At 44.2% G+C, this 27117-nt stretch overlaps 1 protein-coding gene across 3 annotated transcripts in view; it reads right to left on the bottom strand.

Annotated features, from left to right (window-relative positions):
* NEDD4 (NEDD4 E3 ubiquitin protein ligase) overlaps positions 1-27117 on the bottom strand; it is a 127202-nt gene that overhangs the window by 33713 nt on the left and 66372 nt on the right. Inside the window, exon 6 of one of the 3 annotated variants that reach the window (XM_077827391.1) lies at positions 7709-7759. In XM_077827391.1, the coding sequence (XP_077683517.1) occupies positions 7709-7759 (51 nt within the window). Of the gene's footprint in view, positions 1-5959; positions 5971-7708; positions 7760-25593; positions 25612-27117 lie in introns of all 3 variants that reach the window. The other 2 variants (XM_077827389.1, XM_077827390.1) reach the window with 2 other exon arrangements.

The following is a 27117-nucleotide window of genomic DNA, read 5'->3' as shown; positions in this document are numbered from 1 at the left end:
CAAGTCTAGTCATCTAGCGTCCTTTGATTTAGGCGCTGGGGCCTGCTGATCGTGCCGTTCCTTCTCATTGACCGAAGCCACGACAAGGGTGCATGGTTGGGGGTGTGTGTAGAGGTACTCGTATTCCTCTGAGGGGACAAAGTACTTCCTTTCCACCCCCTTGGCCATACGTGGAATAGAGGCTGGCGACTGCCAGATTGTCTTGGCATTGGCCTGTATGTTCCGTATGACGGGGAGGGCCACTCTGGACGGTGCCTCTGCCGACAGAATGTCAACCACAGGGTCCTCTACCTCCACCACCTCCTCTATCTGGAGGTTCATATTGTGTGCCACCCTGCGGAGCAGTTCCTGGTGGGCGCGAAGGTCCATAGGAGGAGTGCCCGAAACTGTAGTCCCCGCCACTGCCTCATCAGGTGAGGACAAGGAAGATACCCCCAGGACTAAGGGATCCTGCGTGAGGTCCTCTTGTGGAGGATCTTGTTGCCCAAGGTCCACCACGCTAGGAGTGTGGGCCTGTATTGGTGCTGGAGCAGTCATCTCAGAACCCCCCAGGGGTGGGCATGAGACACAGTGTCCTCTGGTACCTGGGGCTCTGAAGGGGCAGAACGGGAAGCCCCGAAAGAACCCCTTGGGCCTGATGGTATGCCCAAGGGGTCCAAAAAGACCACTGTGGAGGTCCTTGGGACACAGTGTCCTCTGGTACTCGGGGCTCTGAAGGAGCAGAACGGGAAGCCCCCGAAGGAGCCCCTTGGACCTGATGGTATGCCCAAGGGGTCCAAAAAGACCACCGTGGAGGTCCTTGGCCCAAGTCCTGGCCTTCGTTCAGCCACTGGCCTGCACCGTCCTCGCCCTGGTCCTGGTAGCCACCTTGTGAGCATGACGACGTAGAGGTGGAAAGAGGCAGCCAAGGCAGTGCCGTATGTGTCGGTGCAGAGTCCTCCGGTGCTGTGATGCAGAACGGTACCGAGATGTCTATCGGTGCCTGCGGTTGTATCGGTACCAGGAGCCTGATCTGGCTCTCGATGGTGACCTCCTGCGACATAGGTGCTGGGATCGGCTCTGGGTCAAGTGCAGCTCTGACTGGTACCTGGAGCAGTGCCAGGAGTCCGATCGGTACCGGCCGTACTGCGATTCGGATCTCTGCGAACTGGACAAAGGCCAGGACCTGGGCCAAGGACCTCCACAGTGGTCTTTTTGGACCCCCTGGGCATACCATCACAATCTTGGTCCCAGCACCAGTGCCATTTTGCTTCACTTGGCAATGGCAGTCGTATCAGGGATTGTTTTCCCTTCGACGTCACTGTCCGCACCCGAGGTGCCGCCGGCTGCAGAGGAGTCGGCTCTGTGAGCATGATCAAGTCCCTCACTGTTGAAAAGGTCTCTGGTGTGGAGAGCAGTCTCAGCTCAACCGTGGTGTGCACTACGGAGCTTACATGCACCAGACTCGACGGCCCTTGGGGTGCTGGAGTCGACGGTGCAGGAGCCGTTACTTGTCCTGTGCGCTCCGGCAATGGACGCGGCTCCAACTGCGGTGTCCATTTTTGTCGGTGTCGAACCGACAAAAAAGAAGCAGTTGGCACCTGCTTGGGCTGCTGCTTCTTCTAGCCTGGAGATAGGGACCGGTGCCGTAGTGGTGGAGGCACCGGGGAGACCTGGTGCCATGAGTCTTTAGCAGAGTCTGAACGCGGTGCTGGACCAGTCGGTGCCGCAGGGGCACTCCGCACTGAAGACTATGCCGAGTCCTGGTGCCTGGAGGAAGGGACCGGGCTAAGTGCTGCCTCCATAAGGAGCTGCTTCAGTCTAAAGTCCTGCTCCTTTTTGGTCCTCGGCTTGAAAGTTTTGCAAATGTGGCACCTGTCTATTTGGTGGTATTCCCCCAGAGACTTTAGGCAAGAGTCGTGAGGGTCTCCTGTTGGCATCGGCTTCAGGCAAGCCGAGCAGGGTTTGAAGCCCAGAGACCCAGGCATGGGCCCCAGTACCGGGACAGGGGAGAGAGGAGAAGACCCCGTTTCCCCCCCACTAACTAAACTAAATCTAACTATACTAAGTAACTATTAACAACTACTAACAACTAATCACAAACTATGAACACGTACTAAAGCGAATGCTAGGGAGAGTGGAGATCAGCTATGCTGCGCTTCACAGTTCCAAAGACAGTCATGGGCAGTAAGAAGGAACTGAGGGGGTGCTAGGTCAGCTGGGGCATATATCCGGCGCCATGGCGGCGCCACTCCAGGGGACACCTCAGCCAACCCACCAAGTGTTGCTAGGGTAAAAATCTTCCGATGATCATGCACGTGGCACGCACACACCTAATTGGAATCGATATGAGCAAGCACTCAAAGAAGAATAGTATTTTTCAATTCACCTAATGTAAGTACTGTAGTACAATCTTTATCATGAAAGTTGAATTTACAAATGTAGAATTATGTACAAAAAAACTGCATTCAAAAATAAAACAATGTAAAATTTTAGAGCCTGCAAGTCCACTCAGTCCTACCTCTTGTTCAGCCAATTGCTTGGACAAACAAGTTTGTTTACATTTGAGGAAGATAACGCTGCCCACTTCTTGTTTACAATGTCACCTAAAAGTGAGAACAGGTGTTCTCATGGCAGTGTTGTAGCTGGAGTCACAACATATTTATGTGCCAGATGCATTAAAGATTCATATGTTCCTTCATGCTTCAACCACCATTCCAGAGGACATGCACCCATGCTGATGATGGGTTCTGGTTGATAACAATCCAAAGCAGTGTGGACCAATGCATGTTCATTTTCATTATCTGAGTCAAATGCCACCAGTAGAAGGCTGATTTTCTTTTTTTTTTGGTGGTTGGGGTTCTGTAGTTTCGGCATCAGAGTGTTGCTCTTTTAAGACTTCTGAAAGTATGCTCTACACCTTGTCCCTCTAAGATTTTGGAAGGCACTTCAGATTCTTAAGCCTTGGGTCGAGTGCTATCTTTAGAAATCTCATTGGTACCCTCTTTATGTTCTGTCAAATCTGTAGTGAAAGTGTTCTTAAAATGAACATGTGCTGGGTCATCATTCGAGACTGCTATCACAAGAAATATGTGGCAGAATGCAGGTAAAATAGACCAGGGGACATACAATTCTCATACAAAAACAAAATCTACATTTGTAAGTTGCACTTTCACGACAAAGATTGCACTACAATACTTGAATGAGTTGAACTGAAAAATACTATTTCTTTTGTTTATCATTTTTACAGTGCAAATATTTGTAATACACAATGTACAGTTTGATTTCAATTACAACACAATACTATATGAAAAAATGGGAAAACATCCAAAGTATTTAATAAATTTCAATTGGTATTCTATTGTTTAACAGTATGATTTAAACTGCGATTAATCATGGTAATTTTTTTAATAATGATTAATTTTGAGTTAATCACATGAGTTAACTGCGATTAATCAACAGTCCTACTTTTTAATGTACAAATCAGCAGCTGCAGAAGTCAATGGGGCCTATTCTGAGTGCATTTGTATAACTCGCATAATAGTGAATCGGAGTTAAGTCTATGCATCTTTAAGTGATTTGAGGGCCAGATCCTCAATTCTGTTACTATTACTTCATCCTAAATCAGCATAGCTCCACTGAAGTCATTGCAGCTACACTGGATTTACAAAAAGAAAAGGAGTACTTGTGGCACCTTAGAGACTAACACATTTATTTGAGCATAAGCTTTGAGCTGCAGCTCACGAAAGCTTATGCTCAAATAAATTTGTTAGTCTCTACAGTGCCACAAGTATTCCTTTTCTTTTTGCGGATATAGACTAACACGGCTGCTACTCTGAAACTGGATTTACACTCACTGAAGACATAACCCTAGAACTTTAAGTTCTCCATTGGCAAGGATGATCATATTATACAGTGCTCTGTTATAATAAATTCCATTGTGCATTCTTCCTTTTGTCTATTCATTCTTCACTAGAGGAGCTGGCTAGCAGCTCCTCAAAAACAAAGGCCACCATGTCCTATACAGCATTGTATCTAGTACTCTAAACTCAGTTTTTCCAGTAGCAAAGTGTCTTCTTTCTAACTGGAACTTGAGACACAGGCTTGTGCATAATTCTTGTTATCCCGAGAATACATGGGATAACATGGTATTCCCATGTATTCATCATGGTATTCTTTTGAGGGTAGTTTAGTACTATTGACATCAGCAATAAATCAGTTATGTGCCCAGTATTCCAATATACTCCTCAAATTTAGAGCTAAGACCATGCAGCTACTGGTCTAAAAAATTTTAGAGTCAGTTAATTCTCACCTCCCGTGGTTGTGGTATTTCCATTTTATAGATGGGGGCGGGGGGAACAGAATAAAGTGTCTAAGGGCACAAAATTTGAGAATTCTTTTTACCTTCACGGTGAACAGGAATGCATTGTTATATTTGCTATATGGAACACATTCCTTTTATTCATAGGTAACATTTGAAGAACTAGATCTTGATCTGGTCTAGAAGGAGGGCTTTAGAACCATAAACATGCTTTTAGCTGGTCATTGTGGATAAGTCAACACGTGGTTGCTGAGCATATTTTCCAAAAAGTGGTTCAGTAAAATAATAATATTTTCAGTGCAACTGGGACACAAGTGGGGATGGGAAAGAGGGAAAATCATGAGGAAGAAGGGACTAGGAATGAAGAGGGAAAAGGAGCAGAAGAAAGATTAAGTAAAGGCTAGGTTTATGCATTTTAAAATGTTTCTCGCCTATGTGAAACCCAATTTAACCTGTCAACCTTTTCTTTGTTTGAGTAAATTGGGAGTTGGAGATTCCCCATCTCTTACCTTGAACCTGCAAAGCCTCAAGGGCCTGCAGCATTTTGTAGTCCTCATTGTATTTTGCCTTACTTTAAAAAAAGTAAAAAAGGTAGCACCATTGTTTCTCATATTTGCATTTCTATAAATATAACAAATCCTTGACTATGCAGGTGTAGGTGGTCTAGGATTCTACTGCTGACTCTGATCAATTTGCAGTGTGGATTATTTATGGTCTTTAGGTAGCATCCAATGGCCTCAGTTAATGTTGGTGTCTCCTTGTATTTTGGTGTTATGTGTTTGTATAAGACAGTCTGACCCAAAGCTTATCAAATGAGTGAAAGAAAGGGATAAGTCAATTACACAGTCAGAATGACTGCTGGCAAATGTTAATTCCAGTCTTTTATTTTAAAAAACCTGTTATGTGAGTGAGCAAAGGAGTAGGAAAAGGAAGTACATGTGACACTGAAGAATAGGAAAGGAAAGACTGAGAATGGAGAACATACAGAGTTACAGAGGAAGATAGGTGAGAAAAGGTCAAAACTAACAGCGGATCAGCGAAGAACACACAGAGTCCAAACTGGAAGGGGAAAAAAAAAAGTCTGATTTCACTTGTATCCAGAGAACTGTGGGAAATGCTGTTGCCTCCTCAGTTCCCGCTTGATGGGAACGTCTCCCCTTGAGACAGCACCACATCAAACATTGTACTTCCTGCCCCATCCCATGTGGCTGGGATTACTGTGAAGCCTAGACCTCTACTAAGGCCTTCCCACTCTGGGAAGTTCAGCACAGCTCGTCAAGAGAGGAAGGAGAACAACTGCTCTTGGCTGGGTTCTCTGTCTTAGTTTTCCCACTTTAAAAAGGCTGCTTCAAGATTTCTTTAGCAATTTGTGAAGTTTTCTGATCTTTGGATGAAGGCACTATATGCAAGTGGAAACATTCATCTGAATTTATTTTCCTCCCATCCCCAGTTTTGCTGCATAAGTTTCCTTAAAGCTGAATGGTTTTGCAAATGGATGAAAACTGAAAAATAAAAAAAATGTACACAGCTAGATTACTTCAATTGTATTTCTTACTGTGCCAGTTTTCTGTCTGTTTTCAGCAAAAAAGGATATTTAAAAATAAAGATGTTTAAAATTAAGAGTAACCAAAAAGAAAGCCCTCTAAATCTCCTCTGTACCTTACAAGAAGCTAGAATGAGAAATAAGAAAACAACAAGAGTCAGTCTAATCTTTAGGGCAGGGGTCGGCAACCTATGGCACGCGTGCCAAAGACGGCACGCTGCTGCCTGCTGGGTCCCAGCCACCGGCCCCACTCAGCCCGCTGCCGAACCCAGGCCGGGACCCTGGCAGGCAGCAGCGTGCCATTAAAAATCCTGCCTGCCCCGGCTCGCTCTTCTCCGCCCCCACACTGGGGCAAGGTGAAGAAGCTTCGTCCTGCTAGCTGCTGCTGCAGGGCAGGCAAGGTTCCGCCCCTCCCCCACCATGCTGGGTTCCTGCCCCTCCTCCTCTCCCTTCCAGCCACCAATCAGCTGATGGCCCTTGCGAGGGAGGGGAGAAGCGGAGCCGCAGCGTGCTGGCTGCTCCAGGGAGGAGGCGGAGAAAAGGTGGGGTGGGGTGGGGTGGGGTGGGGGGGAGGGCTTGGGGAAGGCGGGGAGGGGGAAATCAGGGCATATCCCCTCCAGCCCCCTGCCGTGAGCTGCTCTGGGCAGGGAGCTGGGAGCACCCCCACAACCCTAGCCCACACCCCTCTGCCCTGACTCCAGCACCCCCCCCAAGCTTTCTACCCTGACTCTAGCACCCCCCACACATACCCAGCCCCCCCATGCCCTGACTCCTGCACTCCCTACACATACCCAGCCCCCCCATGCCCTGACTCCTGCACCCCCCCCCGCACCAAATGGGAGCTCCTGTACCCGCCCCCCACATTCCTGCCTGCACCCCACGCACCAAATGGGAGCTGCCCATGTAAGCACTCCACACCCAAACCTCCTGTCCCAACCGAGCCCCTTCCCTCATTCTAGCTCCTGGCCAGACCCTACACCCCAACCTACTCCTTCACCCCCAGCCCTGTGCTCGGTGCACTCCCACCCTCAGCTCAGTGCAGAAAGAGAAAGAGAATGGGCTAGAACCAGGGAGAAAGTAGGTACCCACTCTATGTGGGCAGGGCCGGGATCCCAGACCAGCAGTGGGCTGAGCAGGGCCGGCAGCTGGGACCCTGGCTGGCAGGAGCCGGCGGACGGAACCCCAGACTGGCAGCGGGCTGAGTGGCAGCAGGCTGAGCCGCTCAGCCCACTGCCGGTGTGGGATCCTGGCTGCCAGCCCCACAGCCTGCTGCCGGTCTGGGGTCCCGGCTGCCAGCCCCTTGCCAGCTGGGGTCCCGGCTGCAGGCCCTGCTCAGCCTACTGCCAGCCTAGGTGAACAGAACCCCAGGCTGGCAGCGGTCTGAGCGGGCCGGCGGCATAAGATCAGCATTTTAATTTAATTTTAAATGAAGCTTCTTGAATATTTTGAAAACCTTGTTTACTTTACATACGACAATAGTTTAGTTATATAATATATAGACTTATAGAGAGAGACCTTCTAAAAAACATTAAAATGTATTAATGGCATGCGAAACCTCAAAGTGAATAAATGAAGACTCAGCACACCACTTCTAAAAGGCTGCTAACCCCTGCTTTAGGGTGTGAACATCAAACCTTAGTTTCTTCAGGAATAAAGAGTAAGAGAACTCATATTTATTAGCAGAAGCCCATACCCAAGCATAACATTGTTTAGGTTGCATTATTTTAGTTCTGAGGTAGATCTGTGCCAAAAGATTAGAAAAGGCAGAATTTAATAAAGTATATTGATACTATACATTTGTCCCAATGAATAATATATAATTGTGTATGCCAACAGGATTGCTTTAGGTCATCTTAAATACAAACCGGTAATTGATGAAGAGGAATATCCACTTGACCTAGGAAGTCATCTCTTGTCTGGGGAAAAAAAAAGGAAAAGTTTTAAATCATGAAAAATGTTATGAAGCGATAAACCCATAAGATATTGTCTCTAGCTCATGGAAAGCCCTAATACTGCAATGAATTCTAAGAATTTGAAGTTATCCTATGTAATGTAAATTGTATAAAACTCAGATACAAATGTTTACTACCCTCTCTTCCAATACCCTCCCTCAAGCCTGACATCTTTTATCATACCTAATGGAAGTACTGATTTAAAGGACTCTTGGAAGTCAAGCCAGTTCCCTGCTCACCCCCTCAATCAGTAAAAACGGATGGGCTCTTAGTATACACAACACCACTTGAAACAATTATAGATGGGGCCGATAGCACAGCATATTAAGGTTGCCTGATACTGCCAATTACAAGACCCTGTTTTCAGTTCCTTATAACTGGCAAATTTTAACCACATGGGCTGAAAGCTTATATGCCAGGTGTCTGCCACAGGCATAAATTGATTGGTTTTTGCTGAAATTTTCCATTCAGATATTTCTGAGAATGAGGTTAGAGTCAAATTTCAAATCCTTGGTCCAAAGCTGTCCAAAGAAAAGGTCACCAGAACTTAACATGGCGAAAATATGTTTTACCCATGTTAAGTTCTGGTGACCTTTTCTTTGGACAGTTTTGGACCAAGGATTTGAAATTTGACACTAAGCCCATCCACTTGCAGAGATGTGCCTTTTGCCATCCCATGAAAATCCACCCAAATCTGACCTCTGGGGGGAAAAAGATCAGTTTGCATAAGCTCAGAGACTTTAGGTTTTAAGCAGCAAACATCAATTCACTCCTCAATGAGCATGTTCCATCCTCTTTATAGGTCCTAGTGCTGACCAGACAGCTCCTACAACATCCCCACACATAAAATGAGCATACTCCTTCCAGCCCAGGAATAAAACCAGAGTTTCCCTTGTAATGTCTGCTTTGGGCTTAGCACTGGAACTGAGATCAGGGAGCCTGTCTTTCCTGTGCTCTTACTGACACACATCACCTTCCCAGTGGCACTTAAGTACTGTGGAGGAGGAAACTGATGCAAATGCAGAAGGGACAAAAGCCAGCCCACAGAGGGAGAGAAAGGAGTAGAGCGGGAGCCTGCTGAGACAAAGATTGGATTTTGGGGAAGGAGGGGGAAATACCAGGAAAAGAAATTGGGACTGTCTGGGCAATGAGACTGAACTAGAAACCTAGAATGCCTACAGCCTCATTTTTCAGAGTACTCAACATTATATAGGTCTTGGCATCTTCAAGGAACAGCTCCCATTGACTTCAGTTGGACCTGAGAGTGCCCAACACTCCTGCAAATCAAAACCCAAGGTAGGGTGACCAGATGTTCCAATTTTATAGGGACAGTCCCAACATTCAGGGCTTTGTCTTATATAGGCGAGGCGTCCATTATCCCCCACTACGTCCCCATTTTTCACACTTGCTATCTGGTCACCCTACACCAGGGTCTCAGGTTGGGCACCCAGAAGATGAGGACCACAAAGTTAATAAGCACCTGCGAAGGGTTTGGTTCAAGCGATTTGCCCAGCATCACACAGGAACTCTGACAGAGGCAAAGATTGAATGCCACCCTAGGGAATTGGATTCTACAGCCTTAACCATTAGACAATGCTTTCTTTTTGTACTTTCTTTACACTGGGTCTACTTTTATTCTTAATGGAATGTTAGTCATGTACCCTCCCACTGACGGACCAAGTATCTATTGAACTCAAATATCCAATGAGCATGCTTCAATAACCTATCCATGCTCAGCTATGAGAGCACACTGAATGATGCATGCTGGTTACTGAAGCAGAGCTAGTCACCACCGCACATAAACTATTTATGCTAGCCGTAAACCTCCCTCCCAAAATGGGAAGGTCAGGGTGGCTGTAACCCCCAGACACCTGTTCATGACATTCTCCTCACTGGGTGGAGGACTCACAACTTAAGCAATACATTTCATCTAGAACAAAGAGAAACAAAAACAAGTTTACACAATTAGTCCTCAGCACAGTTACTGAAGGATATGAAATGAAAACTGTCCCATTCAACTAGTATAATTATTTTCAAATGAATGAACTAACAACGAAAATTAATATGGTGCTTGCTTTTTGGTATTAATGCCTTCCTGGAAATATAAATTGAATATTTTCAATGTCATTTTAACAGTGGTAAATCGTCAAATCATAAGCAAAAGTGTCACCATCATTGAGTAATTCAAATTCAGTTTTTAAGTTTGGAAAAAGTTCTGGCCTACACCACAGACTCCTGTTTAAGATACTTCCAAATACAATGCAACCAGCCTTAGTGCCTTTACTAAAACCCACTGAAGTCACTAGCAGTCCTTTGATTTCTATAGGCTTTGGATAAGGCCACTAGGTTCTCATTCTTTGATCTACAGAGCACCTAAAATATATTTTAATGTGATTAGAAGATTCTCTCACAGAATGCTTTAGTGTTCAGAGCCTCTGTATGCAACCTAGTACTTATGCCATGAAAAAAAAAAAAAGTTACTCTTGCTGGGAAGAAATTTTCAAGAGAACACACTTAAGTTTTCCAATATTTTGTTCCCTAATCTATTTGATTTTCCAAGAAGCTGGAGAAACTGCATCCATCTCATTAACATTTACTGTAGCAAGCAGTAGTATTTAGAGTTTTTAGACTATTGTCTTGCAGGTCTGCAATATTAAAAGCAGATCACTGTTTGCTTTGAACTCAGCCTCCTCTTAACCTCGGCGTTTCCTTATTACTGTGGTTTACTATTTTAGCTCCCATTTTAGAGGGGCTTTCAAATATTAGACACTGTGACAACTCTCAGTGTTCTAGGTGGAGTAGAAGTGTACCTCTCAAACTCCTGCTCACTTGCAGTTTTAACTCTTGTAGCTACTTTACTCTTTAGAGATCTGCACCAAAACTGAAAATTTCTCAGACTGGGGCAAAAACTAATCAGACAGCAAGGATAAAAACCAGCAGAACTTTTCAGCATTGCAGAAAGTGAAGAAGAAACATCTGCAGCCCCAGTGGAGTGACGGTGTATTGCAGAGATAGCTGCTCAATTTAAAGCAGTCCTGGACACCCTCCTGGAAAAATTGTAAGCTAGAATTTAACCAACACCCTACAGTTTAAGGAGCAAAAAAAAACAAAACACTTTAATAGATTCAATATGCCCACCACTTCAATTAAGGGGAGAGAACTCTCAAAAGGGAGGCCTGCAAGCAAGACAAAAAGGAGAATCTATATGCCTGACATTTGCAAAAGTGTAGTTATAGCCATGTTGGTCTCAGGATAGTAGAGACACAAGGTGGGTGAGGTAATATCTTTTACTGGACCAATTTCTTTGGTGAGAGAGACAAGCTGTTCAAAGAAGAGCTCTGTGTGGCTCGAAAGCTTGTCTCTCTCACCAACAGAAATTGGTCCAATAAAAGATATTACCTCACCCAACTTGTATCTCTAATTTCCAAAGCGAACAAAGGACTACTACACGCATATTATCACATACATGTTAGTATGTTGCTTTACAGTGAGTCTTTTAAAAAGGGCACAAACCCATTTCTGACCTCTAACAAAGCAACTTGGAAAAAGTTGCAAAATTGGCTCAAATCAACTCACCACAGGGCTAACCATTAGTATTAGAACTGTATCAGGTATGTTCCATACTTGTAAAGCAGCTCATGGCCTAGTCATGAAACAAACTTTAAAGAGAAAGGAAGCAAATGCAACACAAAACCAGTATGAGTGCTGTGTGTTGAAACTCCATAGCTTGTAGAAATCTGCCTTTAGCATTATGAGAAATGCTACCTAAGTTAAGTTGATTCTGGCTAAACCAATCAGAAATGCAATTTACCTGAAGTTACCGAAGAGCCTAAGGAGAGATGGATGTTCCACTAGAATTAAATTCAAGTCAACAGACACTTAAGTGTATGAAAGGAAGTAAAGGCTTTTGGCCTAAATTAGGTTACTGTAGACCTCTAAAGCATGTTCAGAGATCCACCTCTTAATGAAGCAAGATTCTACTTGTATCATAGCTTGGTAAATACCCACTGAGCCCTTTATACTGTGAAGAGAAACTACATTTTAGGCTACTTTCTGGACTATAAGCAAGAAATTACTATTTACCATCAAGCTTGAACCCAGAATGTCTAATTCAGACCATTTTACAGCTTCAGGCAGCTTGTTCAGATTTCAGCCTTATACACTTACGGCCAGATTTTTAAAGGTAAGTAGGAGTCGAAAGTGCAGACTGGTGCCTAAGTTTGAAATCAATAGGAGTTAGGTGTATAGGCATTTTTAAAAATCCCATTAGGCATCTAAATAACTTTCAAAATCTGGCCCTTAGCCCAACTGCTATAAAAGAATTTCATTCGGAGACATGGAACACAAGACTGCAGGTGAAATTGCCACAAATGTAAGAGGCCTGCTCAATTTAAGAGGATAACATGAAATATAAATAGGGTTCCCCTTCCTGATATCAAATAGAATCCAGAATGGTGACTTAAAGCAGAATATTGGGATGTAGAGGCTACAAATTCACAATGAAATTTGAAATTATGAATAACCTTTTTTCCTGTTAAGCTTTTTGTGGTCTCATGCTTGATGAAGTTAATAGCAAAACACTATTTAATAAGGCATTAAAAGCAAGGAATTAGCATCTTAGTATGGTGGCTCTACAATATAAATGAAGGAAGCTACATATTTTTTATTTCAGAAGTTGGAAAAATCAGAGTATCTTAAGCCATCTGTTTAGTAGAGAGGAGAAGAGAAGCTTAAACACTTGGGGTCTGTCTACAGCTGAAAGTTAAGTAAGGACATTGTGTGTGTGTGCGCATGCGCACACACACACACACACATATACACGCGCACACACACACACACAAAAGCTATTTCATTCAAAAACGTGTATGCTTTCTTGATGATGCCAAAAAAGTAAGTTCAATGAAAGGTTTCTTATCTAGTTTTAGAATCAGATTTGGAAATCTGATACTGAAACTTTTAAAGAGAAGAGAACAAAAGGAACAGTTTCCTGAATTTCATGCTAGATTTTCATACAAATGCAACCATCCAATTTTTAAATTGAAGAATTAGTTTGCAGTGGAATGGAAGGTTTGCTATTAAAGGGAGACCAACTTGAAAACTAAATTTTTTGTTTTAAAGAGATCAAGTTACTAATTGTTTCAGGTATTACGTCTATCCCACACCAATATGGTTTTATGATCTCTCCCCCCGTTTTTAGATTTTGCTTTCCCTTCCAGCTATGTGATTTACATCCAGGGAAAAATGTAAAATGGACATACTGAATGCTGTCAAATGCAAATAAACTAAGAAACAAAATAAAAATTCTAATTTCAGTCATACTAGTAATAGTAACCATAACAGACTACAGTGTTACTTACACAATAGTTAATGTTTTCAGACAGAAGTATCAGTTTAAAACCACACCAACTTAAAATTGACAAGTACTAATGAAGATGAGAAACAGATCTTAGGAACTAGTCACATATATATAGGTTGGTACAAATTTACCCACTACTCTCACACTTCAACGTTGACTTGTAATCTCTGCTTCTGCCAATCAAGACGGTCACACTACTTGACACATTTAGCAGTTTTGCAGTGTGAACCAGTCTATATTTAAAGCCAGGCTGCAAGAAGGGGGCGGGGAGAAAAAGCATTATACTCTGTTCATTCATCTACCAGCAACACCATTCCACATGGCAGAATCTCTGAGGAGTCATTTTCATCCAATTGTGATTGCTCTGAGGCATATTCACTGGCAAAGCACCAGACTTCTAGATATATTATTGGACAGGTTAAGTCTTACAGTGTGTAGAATCAGTCTAAACTTTAACCTTTGTAGGCTTTTCACTTTCATACAAATTATTAAAAACAGATTTTAAACATTTAATATTAAATTTGAAGCAAAACCTATCAAATTAGAGGATTCCTTTTAGCAAGTCATGTAACACGATTAACTTTTTGAAACCAAGATGTAAATTCTGCTCATTTTTACGTAATGGGTATATGTCTACATACAAGGACAGTGCTATTTTTAAATAAGCTATGCCAGCAAATGGCAAGCCCCTTAACATTAGCATAGGCACAGTTTTAGCATCTTTACAATCATGTCAGCTAGTCAATGTGGCAACACAACAGTGTGCTTACTTTACAAGCCATCAATGATCAAGTGTCACACAAAATCAGCCTATTTATAGTACAAAGTCTGGTGACTGACAGTAAGTAATAATTTTGTACAGTTTACTCTTGATTGCCAATTCTGTCCTTCCAAAGAAAGTAAGACTTTAAACAGACACTGAACAGTTAGGATAAACCTAAGGTCCATTGAAAACAATACAGGAAGAAAAAACTGATTATGCAATGATTATTCCCTGTATCATTGCAACACACCATGTGTTGTTTTATGTTCTCTTATAGTTTGGGTTTTGACAGTGTTTGTTAATGCTAGAGGCCTTACAAAGGCAACAAAATATTTTATATAGGTCATGTAACTAAAGACACCACCAACTGCAGGCATTAAGCCAAACAACATCTAGAAGGCATTACGATTTTTTTTTAAAAAAAGGAATGAATTAACTTGCTCTCCAACACTGGCTACTCTGCCTCCTTTCTCTATCTCTTACCACCAGTGCTCATAATATCAGCTTAATAGAACTCCCCCACTTACCCTCTTCCTTCACTTTTTGTCTCCCATTGCTACTCTCTCTCTCTCTCTCCACGTTGTGTGTCATGGCTACACCACTCTTCATGCCCTCATAAAACATCTCTGCCTCTAAAACCTACTGGTACCTCTTCAAACAATTGCTCCCTCCCTTATCAATAATCCTAACACCTTCCTTCTTCAGATCTGTTTGTCAATTTTGTTTTTAGATTGGGGAGCTGTTGACAGAGGAAACATTTAATTTTGCTGAACACAGTAAGTTAGCTTATGATACTACTCATTAGTATTACAAAAATTTTGGTGTTCTCCTACAAACAGAATTTATGACCAGTTCTTGGGGCCCAGCTTAAAAGGATAATGTATTACAAACTGGGAGACCCATGATTTCAAAAGCCTCAAATTACTGAATGTGTATCTCTCATTATTAGTTTTTAGGGCAAAGCATTTCCTAGTTCACAAATTTGTATGGGAGAAAGTGCTGCAACAGCTTTCCTCTCTGAAGCTTCCTTGCATTCCCAACTGGAAGCAACACTGCTACTTTTTACATCATAACCCCCACGAGCTACTGGAAAAAATATAGCTATCACTTTTGCCTACAAATTGATTTTAAAAAAAAAGGGGTTAAATGCTTATCTCAAACGTGAGAAGTTTTAATATTTGTCAAGTTATTGGCAATCCTCAAATGAAACATGCCTTTTCAAAAAAACGTGGAATGTGGGACCAACCTCCCTCCCTGCCCTCCCCCCCCCCCCAAAAAAAACCCAAACCCCAAACTCTACTTGACACTTTAAAAAACAGAACTCTCTTATTGCAAGTGTCTTTCTTCAGCATGGCTTATTGCTATCCACTTCATTCTGGTACTCACTCTCCTGCTATTTTAGGCATGCCAACCTTGATAATCAACCTTTTAGCAGTGCTTTCTTCCAGCCAGAGATTAAAATTCTTTACTGATACTAGTAGTTTGGAGGTCAAGAGGAGTCCATACTAATACATGGATCAGGTAGCAGGGGTGTTCTTTAGCAACACATCTTCTTATAAACAAGTCTGACTGCCACTGGCTTCAGAGAATAAATGCCAAAATAGCACTGAAATTCAGAAATCACATATGCTAACATAATACACTGGCAGTAGATTTTAAACTGTTTGTTTAGATATCAGTTTCATGAGAGCTTGGACCCACTTCTTTCAGAAGAGGCAGGGAAAGTAGACGCTTGAATGCAAGAACTAATTTCTTGACAAGTAGAGAATCTCAAAGTTTCTGCTTGCCAACCCAAAAGCGTATAAATGAGTGGTTCTCAAACTTTTGTATTGGTGACTCCTTTCACATAGAAAGCCTCTGAGTGCGACCCCTTCTTATAAATTAAAAACACTTTTTATATATTTAACACCATTATAAATGGTGGAGGCAAAGCGGGGTTTCGGGTGGAGGCTGACAGCTTGCGACCCCCCATATAAGAACCTTGTGACCCCCTGTGGGTTTCCTGACCCCCAGTTTAAGAGCCCCCGGTATAAATCAACATAAAATACATCCATTTTTAAAATTTTACCAATACCAGAGTTAAAAGTACACGAGGACGCAAGACAGCTGCTCAACATTCTCAGACAACCCTTAAAGGACTCTAATACAATGACAAAGTGAGTCTTAATGAGAAAAGCTGTTGGAAGAAAATAAGCTAATCATCCTGAAACCCAATACAATTAAACATGTAAAGTATATTCATTCTCATCTGTTTGAATACTTGAAGTTCATAAGTCTGAAGTCCAACTTAATTGGGGTTGGTTTGTCTAGCTGAACATCCTAGGATTGTCCTCAAAGTGCTCCAGTATATCACATTAAAAAAACAAAAAAACACCCAACACCCGCACACTGGTTAATTACTACATTGTTCAAAGTAACTTTTTAAGAAGCTCTTGTACAAGACCAAAGTGTTCAAGTAAGGGATTTTCTCAACCAGCTTTCCTTATTAAAATAAACATTTCTGTGCTTGTACCACAAAAAGCAGAAACTCAACATGCTTCGTTTTTCCTGCATAAATATTTGACCAGTTGCACATTAAACTAGTCTTCATACACAAGTCTATGGCTGTATGGGAGATGTGAAAGCGTATAGTTTTTATTGGAGGAACATAAGGTATCAACTGAAAACAGAAAAAAGGCCAAAACAAAAACAAACATGGATCTGGACTATTGCCACTTAAGAAAATAAGAGCTCAATGGATCCCTTTTAAACCAACATTCTTTTTACTAAAACACCCAGACATCAATGTTCCTTGTAAGTCTGACGAGAATGAACAACTTTTCATGAGCCACCAAAGTGGCCCCAGATAGTTTCCATTTCATACTACAAAGAATTATTTGGTTGATTTACACTTTAATCAAGAAAGGTCTGCTATTGCAGTTTGTTTAATAAAATGATAATATACACCATTGAGAAATGGTAGTGGTAAATTAGGAGAGCAAAAATTTGATTTATACAAATTTCAAAAAGGTTTTTACATAATTCACAAAACAATTCTCATGAAAATATAAAAGCCAAAATTGAATGACAACAATACTCTAAAAATATTAATTCCATATGTACCATAAAGTTTTTATTCAGTAATATATTTAATATCTAATAGGAAGGATTTCAAGTCAATTTTACCTATACCGTCGCATGTACTTGAAAAGTATTTACTTTGGCTGGTTCTTCATAGATAGCAATACCAAGCCTAAAAACAATCCTTTAATGTGAGACATGAAAGGAATCTTGAACACTTGCTCTGTTAGGTAATATACAGTGCTTGTCAGTATTTACTAAAACTAGAAAGAAACGTTACAAACATCTATTTCCAAACTATTGGATTCTAGAAATTGTATTTACTGTATCTTGCCACACAGGCCCATTGAGGGCTTGTCTACATGGATATTTAATAGGCTGCAAGCCAGGATGTAAATGCATAGAGCAATAGCCTGCCATGCACTAACTGGACAAATGGACCCTGCTACTATGCACCAAGTTCTATAGCATTCTCTGATATACTGCTATTTAGTATGTCAAAGTGCACTATAGAACTTCAAGTGCATGGTAACAGGGCTTATACTTTGACTTAGTGTGCAGCAGACTACTGTGCTGTAGATTCACACCCTGGCTTGCCATGCACTAAGATCTTGTCTACAAGCAAGGGTTAGTTCACACTGAGTTGACACACATTAGTTGATATGCAATGTGTAAGCCATATTAATAGCATGCACATGGGATGGCTGTCCCCTCTTTCAATTTGCATCATTCTGTACATGTTAGGGGTTTGTCACATAGTGAGTGTGTGGTGTTCTTGGAGGGTATCCCATGGTCCTTTGCTTCACAGCTGAGCTTGATGCATTCTGGAATTTCTCTCATTGCACGCTGTGGGTTGAATAGCAGAGGCCAGGTAGAAGCCGGTGGTATTCTGGGACATGGGCTCAAATTAAAAAAAAAAAAAAAAACCAAAAACCCTGATTGCGCTCTCCATCCCGTGCATCCTCTCTTTCTGGGTAAGCTAGCACCATTTTAAAAACTGCTGTGCGTCAGCCTGGACCCAACAGTACTCTGCACTGCTGTGCCAACAACTGAGAATACAGTCTGGGCTTCATTTGAGCTCTTGGTGGCAGGTGACTTCTGTTTTGGACTTTGTCTGCTGTACCACTGACATGGCAGCAGTAGTGGAGGAAGAACCACAAGGATGACTCCAAACATCTGCTACAACACAAGTTTTCCTGCTGTAGCTTCACATCATACAGTGCCATTTCTGGACCCAAGAAACAAGCATCAATTGGTGGGAAAGGGTCGTTCTGCAGACCTGCGATGATCAGCAGTGGTGAGAGAATTTCAGGATTGCGAAGACAATCTTCTGTGAAATGTGCTGAACTAGCCCCAGAGCTGCGGCTATAATGTACCACATGTGGTGCCCCGTATCCATGGACAAGAGGTTCACCATTACTATCTGAAAGCAGGCCTGAATGTTACCAGTATAGCCAACCAATTTGGCATAGGGAGGTTGACTTTTTGGGCCTCTGTCATGCAGGCATGTAATACCTTGCATAAGGAACTGTTGCACTGGGTTATAAAGCTTTGTAATGCTCAGAAGACAGATGGCTTGTCCATGTGGGGTTTCCCAAGTTATACCGGGGAAACTGATGGTACCTGTGTGCCTATCATTCCCCCCCACTCCCCTCCCCACTAGAACTTGGAGTAAGCAGTATTTCTCCATGATGCCCCAAGGCCTGGTTGACCACAGTGACAGGTTCACACACAAATGCAGGGTGGACTAGAAAGGTCCACAATGCTAGAATCTTTCAGAACTCAGTTTTGTTTACCGTAATGAATAAAGGAAACTTTGTCTGTAGGATCACTATAGACATTAATTGTGTGGAGACTGCTCCACTTATCCCAGAGACCTAGCTTATCCTCTGTTTTCCTGACTAATCAAGCCATTCATAGGCCACTTGAACAGAAGAAAGGAACTAGAACTATCACCTCAGTAGTTGCAGAATGACAGTGGAGCATGCTTTTGGCCATCTGAAAGGAAGGAGGTGCTGTTTAGTAGGTTGGGAGCTACAGAAAGAAAACTTGCCTAAGTTAATAATTGCATGTTTTATTTTGAGTATTTGTGAGAGTAAGCAAGAAAGTCTTAACACTGCATGGGAAGCTGAAGTGAAGAGATTAGTCCAACTGTTTTGGCAGTTAGCAGGATGTTCACTACAACAGTGGTTCTCAACTGGGGTCCAGGGCCCCTGGGGGCCGTGAGCAGGCTTCGGGGGTCCTCCAAGCATGGCCAGCATTAGACTCGCTGGGGTCAAGGGCAGAAAGTCAAAGCCACAACGAATGGGGCTGATGCCTGGGGCCCTGAGCCCTGCCACCTGGAGCTGAAGCCAAAGCCTGACCAATGTAGCTTCATGGGGGCCCCAGTGGCACAGGGCCCCAGGCAACTGCCCTGCTTGCTACCCCCTAATGCTGGCCCTCGCTTTTATATGTGGAAAACCAGTTGTTCTAGCACAGGAGGACCGTGGAGTTTTTATAGCATGTTGGGGGGGCCTCAAAAAGAAAAAGGTTGAGAACCCCTGCACTAGAAGATGGAAACAGTCAAGGCAATACTGTCAGGGTTGCTACTACTCTCACTCTGAGGCTCAGGCATGAATAGGTGCAGTTGTACATCAGCTGTTATCCTGGGGAAGGAGGGAGTTGGAAGAAATGGACTTTGAGCATTGCAATTTCTTTTATCGGTTGTTTTGCCATGTACCACGCCCTGCAGATTCTCTATGAATGAATTTTAAACGTTTTTGTTATTAAACAATTATATAAAAACTTTTAAATTAAAATAACAATGAAATACAGCTTTACAGTACTGTGAAGTGCAGCACACACTGTGGGGCTCCAATTCACAAGTGAATATATGTCTTGCCTCTGTTCCTTGTTCTGTCGTTTTCTGGTACTGAGCGCCAGGGCTCAAAGTTATCAGGGATATTAGATGGCTCGGAGGAGCTGGGCTCCCAGGTGCAATTATTCTTGCTGGCTTGAGCTTGGGTTAGGGAGGGAATGACATCTGGGAACACAGCAGCAGTGGTACAGCGGGAAACATATGATGATGTTCCAAATACCGTACATTGTACAGGGACTGCAGAACGTGGCAAGCTCCTGGTTGAAGATACTAGATTGTCTATATACAATCTGCGTACAGATGTGGTCCCCTCATCTCGAAAAAGATATACTGGCATTAGAAAAGGTTCAGAAAAGGGCAACTAAAATGATTAGGGGTTTGGAACGGGTCCCATATGAGGAGAGATTAAAGAGGCTAGGACTTTTCAGCTTGGAAAAGAGGAGACTACGGGGGGATATGATAGAGGTATATAAAATCATGAGTGGTGTGGAGAAAGTGAATAAGGAAAAGTTATTTACTTGTTCCCATAATATAAGAACTAGGGGCCACCAAATGAAATTAATGGGTAGCAGGTTTAAAACAAATAAAAGGAAGTTTTTCTTCACTCAGCGCACAGTCAACCTCTGGAACTCCTTGCCTGAAGAGGTTGTGAAGGCTAGGACGATAACAGGGTTTAAAAGAGAACTGGATAAATTCATGGAGGTTAAGTCCATTAATGGCTATTAGCCAGGATGAGTAAGGAATGGTGTCCCTAGCCTCTGTCTGTCAGAGGGTGGAGATGGATGGCAGGAGAGAGATCACTAGAGCATTACCTGTTAGGTTCACTCCCTCTGGAGCACTTGGCATTGGCCACTGTTGGTAGACAGGATACTGGGCCCGATGGACCTTTGGTCTGACCCAGTAGGGCCATTCTTATACACTTGCTAGCAGCATGCACTGCAGCAGAGCACTCTGCTTCTGTATCGCCTCCAAGACTGGCCTCTGCGTGTTCCTGTTTTTCTCTACAGTGTGCCTGACCACTGTAACACTGTCTTTTTCTCCCTCTCTGACCTCAAATACAACCCCCAGTTCTCTTTATAATTGTTTTAGGGGAGACTGCAATGATACTGGCACACATTTCATTCCATATTCTCAGTTTTTCCCCTCAGGATACCCAGGCACTCAGTTATTGTTCATATTCCAGAGAGACTATGATAACAGTTTTTAAACACTTACTTCAGTTTTTCCCTCCCTAAGACTCTCCCAAGTCTTGCGGGCTGGGGGGAAGGGGGGAAGAGAGAGAGAGAGGGGAGGGGGGAGGGAAACAGAAATGTTAAGTGGCAAGTGCACAGAGAGTAAATGGGGATTTTTGCATGTCCAGTATATGCTGTAGGTGTTTTCTGTTGTGCCTTAGAGGTTGTGCTAGGCTGGGAATTATTTTCTCAGTTTGGCTTTGCAGTCCAAGCTATGGCTTGGAGATGCTTGTATGGTGCCAGAGGGGTTGAAGGGAGGCATCTGGGGATGAGCTGGATATTAAACCTCTCTAAACAGCCTTAATACTGGCCTGATTCTCAGGCCTGGTCTACACTACGAGTTTGTGGGATTTAGCAGCGTTAAATCCGAATTAACCTTGCACCCGTCCACATAACAAAACCATTTTTTCGACATAAAGGGCTCTTAAAACCAATTTCTGTACTCCTCCCCAACGAGGGGAATAGCGCTGACATCAACATCGCCGTTTTGAATTAGGGTTACTGTGGACGCAATTCGAAGGTATTTGCCTCCGGGAGCTATCCCACAGTGCACCATTGTGACCGCTCTTGACAGCGCTCTGAACTTGGATGCATTGGCCAGGTGTACAGGAAAAGCCCCAGGAACTTTTGAATCTCATTTCCTGTTTGGCCAGGCAAGCTCATCAGCACAGGTGACCATGCAGTCCCAGAATCAAAAAAAGAGCTCCAGCATGGACCAAACAGGAGGTACTGGATCTGAATGCTGTATGGTGAAAGGAATCCATGCTATCAGAACTACGTTCCAAAAGACGAAATGCCAAAACATTTCAAAAAATCTCAGAGGCCATGAGGGACAGAGGCTACATCAGGGACGCAACACAGTGTCGTGTGAAACTTAAGGAGCTCAAACAAGCGTACCAGAAAACCAAAGAATCAAACAGATGCTCCGGGACAGAGCCCCAGACATGTCACTTCTACGCTGAGCTGCATGCGATTCGGGGGGTGGGGGGGGGGATGCCAGCACTACCCCACCCCTGTCCGTGGACTTCAATGATGGGGTTCTCTCTGCCATGGCTGAGGATTTTGCGGACGGGGAAGATGAGGACGATGACAAGCTTGGGGAGAGCACACAGTACACCATTCTCCCCGACAGCCAGGATCTTTTTATCACCCTGACTGAAATACCCTCCCAACCCAACAAAGCCGGAGAAGGGACCTCTGGTGAGTGTACCTTTTAAAATATAATACACCTTATAAAAGCAAGTGTTTTTTAATGATTAAGTAGCCCTGAGGACTTGGGATGCATTCGTGGCCAGTGCTGCTACTGGAAAAAAGTCTATTAACGTGTCTGGGGATGGAGCGGAAATCCTCCAGGGACATCTCCATGAAGCTCTCCTGGAGGTAATCTTAAAGCCTTTGCAGGTGGTTTCTGGGGAGAGCAGCTTTATTCCGTCCTCCATGGTAGGACACTTTACCATGCCATGCTAGTAGTAAGTAAACTGGTATCACTGCATGACAAAGGCTGGCAGTGTATGGTCCCGGTGTTTGCTGGCATTCAAGCAACATCCGTTCTTTATCTCTGTGTTATCCTCAGGAGAGTGATATTGTTCATGGTAAGCTGGTTGTAATAGGGGAATTTAATTAAGGGGACATTCAGAGATACCCGTTCTTACTGGGCTGTTTGCCTGTAGGCTGAAAAGAAATCCCCCCTGCAGTTAGCCACGCGGGGGGGAGGCACTGGCGCTCAACTGTTCGCGTTTGGCTAGCAGGGATCTTCCCTGATACCAGCCAGGCGGTGGGGGGAGGGGAAAGGTGATCATCCCAGAGAATTGGATGGGGGGAGGGGGTTAGTTTAGTTTCTGCTGCTGCACGTTAACATGAAAACCGCAGCACTAAGTGGACAACTCAACGGGCTTTCCTTGGTATGGGAAAGGAGGGCGCTGCTGTTATGAAGGTTGCAGAAGCCAAAAGACTACGGCTTACCATGGCCGCCTGCAAGCCGAATTCTGTTGCCCGGCCCTGCGTGTGTGATCTCTAGCACCAAAGCCGCAGGCACTCAATATAAGATGCAAAATGCGACCTTGTACCAAAATCACATGCGCTATGTAATATGAATAGTGGTGTTCACCGTGAAAGAGTATAGCCGTTGTTCTGTAAAAATGTATTTTTAAATACTTCACCCCCTTTTTTCCTCCAGCAGCTGCAAATCTTTCAAGCCTCCCTCCTCTGTCCCATAGGCTATCTCAGATAAGGCGGCGAAAAAAACACATATGTGCGATGACATGTTCTCTGAGCTCATGCAGTCGTCCGGCACTGACAGAGCTGTGTGGAGGGACACAATAGCAGAGTACAGGACAGTGGCCGATGAACGTGAGGAGAGGTGGCGGCAGGAAGATCAGAGGAGGCATGAGGCAATGCTGGGGCTACTGCGGGATCAAACAGACATGTTCCAGTGTCTGGTGGAGGCTCATGAACGGCAGCACGATCACAGATGGCTGCTGCAGCCCGTGCTTAACCGCCCTCCCCAAGTTCCATAGCCTCCTCACCCAGACGCCCAAGAACGCGGGGTGGGAGGCTCCTGGCACCCAACCACTCTATCCCAGTGGACAGCCCAATCAACAGAAGGCTGGCATTCAACAAGTTTTAAAGTGGCCTTTTCCTTCCCTCCTCCCACACCCCACCGGGGCTACCTTGTGAGTTATCTCCCTATTTTTATAATCAATTAATAAAGAATACATGTTTTTTAAACAATAGTGACTATTTCCTTTGCAAGCAAGCTGTGATCGAAGGGGGGAGGGCGGGTGGTTTACAGGGAATTTAGAGGCAACCAAAGGGGCGGGTTTTCATCAAGGAGAAAAACAGAAGTGTCACACAGTACCTGGCTAGTCATGAAACTGGTTTTCAAAGCTTCTCTGATGGGCAACGCTTCCTGCTGTGCTCTTCTAACTGCCCTGGTGTCTGACTGCGCATATTCAGCGGCCAGGCGATTTGCATCAACCTCTCACCCCGCCATAAACGTCTCCCCCTTACTCAGAGATTGTGGAGCACACAGCAAGCAGCAATAACAATGGGAATATTGGTTTCGCTGAGGTCTGAGCGAGTCAGTAAACTGTGCCAGCGACCCTTTAAATGTCCAAATGCACACACTATCAACATTCTGCACTTGCTCAGCCCATAGTTGAAAAGCTCCTTACTACTGTCCAGGGTGCCTGTGTACAGCTTCATGAGCAAGGGCATTAAGGGATAGGCTGGGTCCCCAAGGATAACTATAGGCATTTCAACATCCCCAACAGTTATCTTCTGGTCTGGGAAGTAAATCCCTTCCTGCAGCCGTTTAAACAGACCAGAGTTCCTGAAGATGCGAGCGTCATGAACCTTTCCCGGCTATCCCACGTTGATGTTGGTGAAATGGCCCTTGTGATCCACCAGTGCTTGCAGCACCATTGAAAAGTACCCCTTGCGGTTTATGTACTGGCTGCCCTGGTGATCTGGTCCCAAGATAGGGATATGCGTTCCGTCTATTGCCCCACCACAGTTAGGGAATCCCATTGCAGCAAAGCCATCTAGTATGACCTCCACATTTCCCACAGTCACTACCTTTGATAGCAGCAGCTCAATGATTGCGTTGGCTACCTGCATCACAGCAGCCCCCACAGTAGATTTGACCACTCAAAATTGATTACCAACTGCCTGGTAGCTGTCTGGTGTTGCAAGCTTCCACAGGGCTATTGCCACTCGCTTCTCAACTGTGAGGGCTGCTCTCATCTTGGTATTCTTGCACTTCAGGGCAGGGGAAAGCAAGTCAAAGTTCCATGAAAGTGCCCTTACGCATGCAAAAGTTTCGCAGCCACTGGGAATCGTCCCAGACCTGCAATGCCATGCGGCCCCACCACTCTGTGCTTGTTTCCCGGGCCCAGAATCGGCGTTCCACAGCATGACCCTGCCCCATTAACACCATGATCTCCAAATTGTGGGGGAAACGCGGTTTTAGAGAAAAGTGTGTTCATGTCCTCATCACCTCGTCGCCTGGTTTTTCAGGTGCTGGTTCTGCATACACTGCACAATAATGCGCGAGGTGTTTACAATGGTCATAACTGCTGCGGTGAGCTGAACGGGCTCCATGCTTGCTGTGCTATAGCGTCTGCTCCTGCTCGGGCAATCCAGGGAAAAGGGCATGAAACGATTGTTTGCCGTTGCTCTGATGGAGGGAGGGAGGGGTGACTGACAACATGGCTTACAGGGTTGGCTTACAGGAAATTAAAATCAACAGAGGGGGTGGCTTTGCGAGAAACAGAATGGCCCTCCTCAAGGATAGAACTCAAAACTGGGTTTAGCAGGCCATTGATTTCATGGAGGGAGGGAGGAGAAAATGAATACAGAACACATCTGGTCTACTGCTTGTTTTGATCCACTTCATCTATCTTTATACATCTCGCTGGCAACAGACTGTGCAGTACGACTGCTAGCCATCGTCATCTCCTGGGTGCTCGGCAGAAGACGGTTCAGTATGACTGCTGGCCATCATCTTCTGCTGGCTGCTGATTAAAAGACAGTGCACTGCCGGTAGGACTGAATCGCCATGAGACTAAACTTAAAAGGGAAATGACCTGGCTGAGTCACTCCCATGTTTGCCCAGGCACCCCTGACCTCATCAAGGTCGGTTAAGAGAGCACCCTGGACTAAGCTGACGACGGCTACCAGTTATGCTGCACTGTTTGCTGCCAAAAGGCAATAAGCTGCTGCTGTGTAGCAATGCAGTAGCATGTCTGCCAGCCTCCAGGAGACATATGGTGACAGTGAGCTGAGCAGGCTCCATGCTTGCCATGGTATGGTGTCTGCACGGATAACCCAGGAAAAAAGGTACGAAACGACTGTCTGCCGTTGCTTTCATAGAGGGAGGAAGGGAAGAGGGGCCTGATGATGATATGTACCCAGAACTACCCACGACAATGTTTTAGCCCCATCAGGCAGTGGGATTTCTACCCAGAATTCAAATGGGCGGCGGAGACTGTGGGATAGCTACCCACAGTGCAACGCCCTGGAAGTCTATGGTTGCCTCGGTACTGTGGACACACTCTGCCAACTACATGCACTTAGAGCATTTGTGTGGGGACACACACAATCGACTGTATAAAAATGCTTTCTACAAAACCGACTTCTATAAATTCGACCTAATTTCATAGCGTAGACAAGACCTAAGTGATGTTACATTGAGGAGAGTGACTAAGAGACAGAGAATGGCCTTATTCAAAAAGGCAAACAGCAGACTACTGAGATATGCTGTGAAATTGTTTACTAAGATGGTCCCCTGGAAGCGCAGCAGGAGTGGAAGAAAGTTGCAAGATTTGCCGGGGGTAGAGACCGCACAGCTATCCCACAGAATTCCTAAACAAAAAGAAAATTCTCATGTCTTAGGCTATGTCTACGCTGTGCTGCTAAAGCCTTGCCACTGTAAGGCACGCAGTGTGGCCGCTCTTTGTTGCCAGGAGAGAGCTCTCCTAACAAAACACCCCCTTGTTAAAACTTCTGTCATTCCGGGGTGGGGGTGGGTTCCCCCACCCCTGAGTGATGGAAGTTCTAACCACGAAAGTGCAGTGTAGAAAGCAGACTGAGACTATGCCTGTGCTAGGTATAATATCATGAGGTCCAGGCACCAGAACCCTATTGCGTTTTCAGTGGAGAGTCAGGTCAACGTTAGGCATTTCTATTTAATTGTCTCGTGTGTGTAAATTGACTGTGATAGAAGTGACAGCTAGTCAGATGTAAGATCCTATTAACATTTACACTGGCTGAAACACCTACAGTCAGATGGAAGGTTCTTAAACAAAACATGTTGCTAGGTGAACCGCATCCTTGATAGCTGCTTCAAGAGCAAGGCGTTGGCATAACATGCTTCAGCAATTTTACCATCTAACAGGCAGCAGTTAGAGATGACTCAAATTATCTTCACTAATTCCTACTTATGAAGATATTTTAAGTGCACCAGTGCTCCATATAGACCAGAGCAAAACCAACATCTGTTTCTGCACTTATATATAGATAATACCTTTTATATAGAACCTACATTTTAGTCCA

This window comes from Eretmochelys imbricata, chromosome 10 (assembly GCF_965152235.1).
Source record: "Eretmochelys imbricata isolate rEreImb1 chromosome 10, rEreImb1.hap1, whole genome shotgun sequence".
Taxonomy (NCBI): domain Eukaryota; kingdom Metazoa; phylum Chordata; order Testudines; family Cheloniidae; genus Eretmochelys; species Eretmochelys imbricata.
The sequence above is the reverse complement of the archived record's forward strand: the minus strand, read 5'-3'. Positions and strand labels throughout refer to the sequence as shown.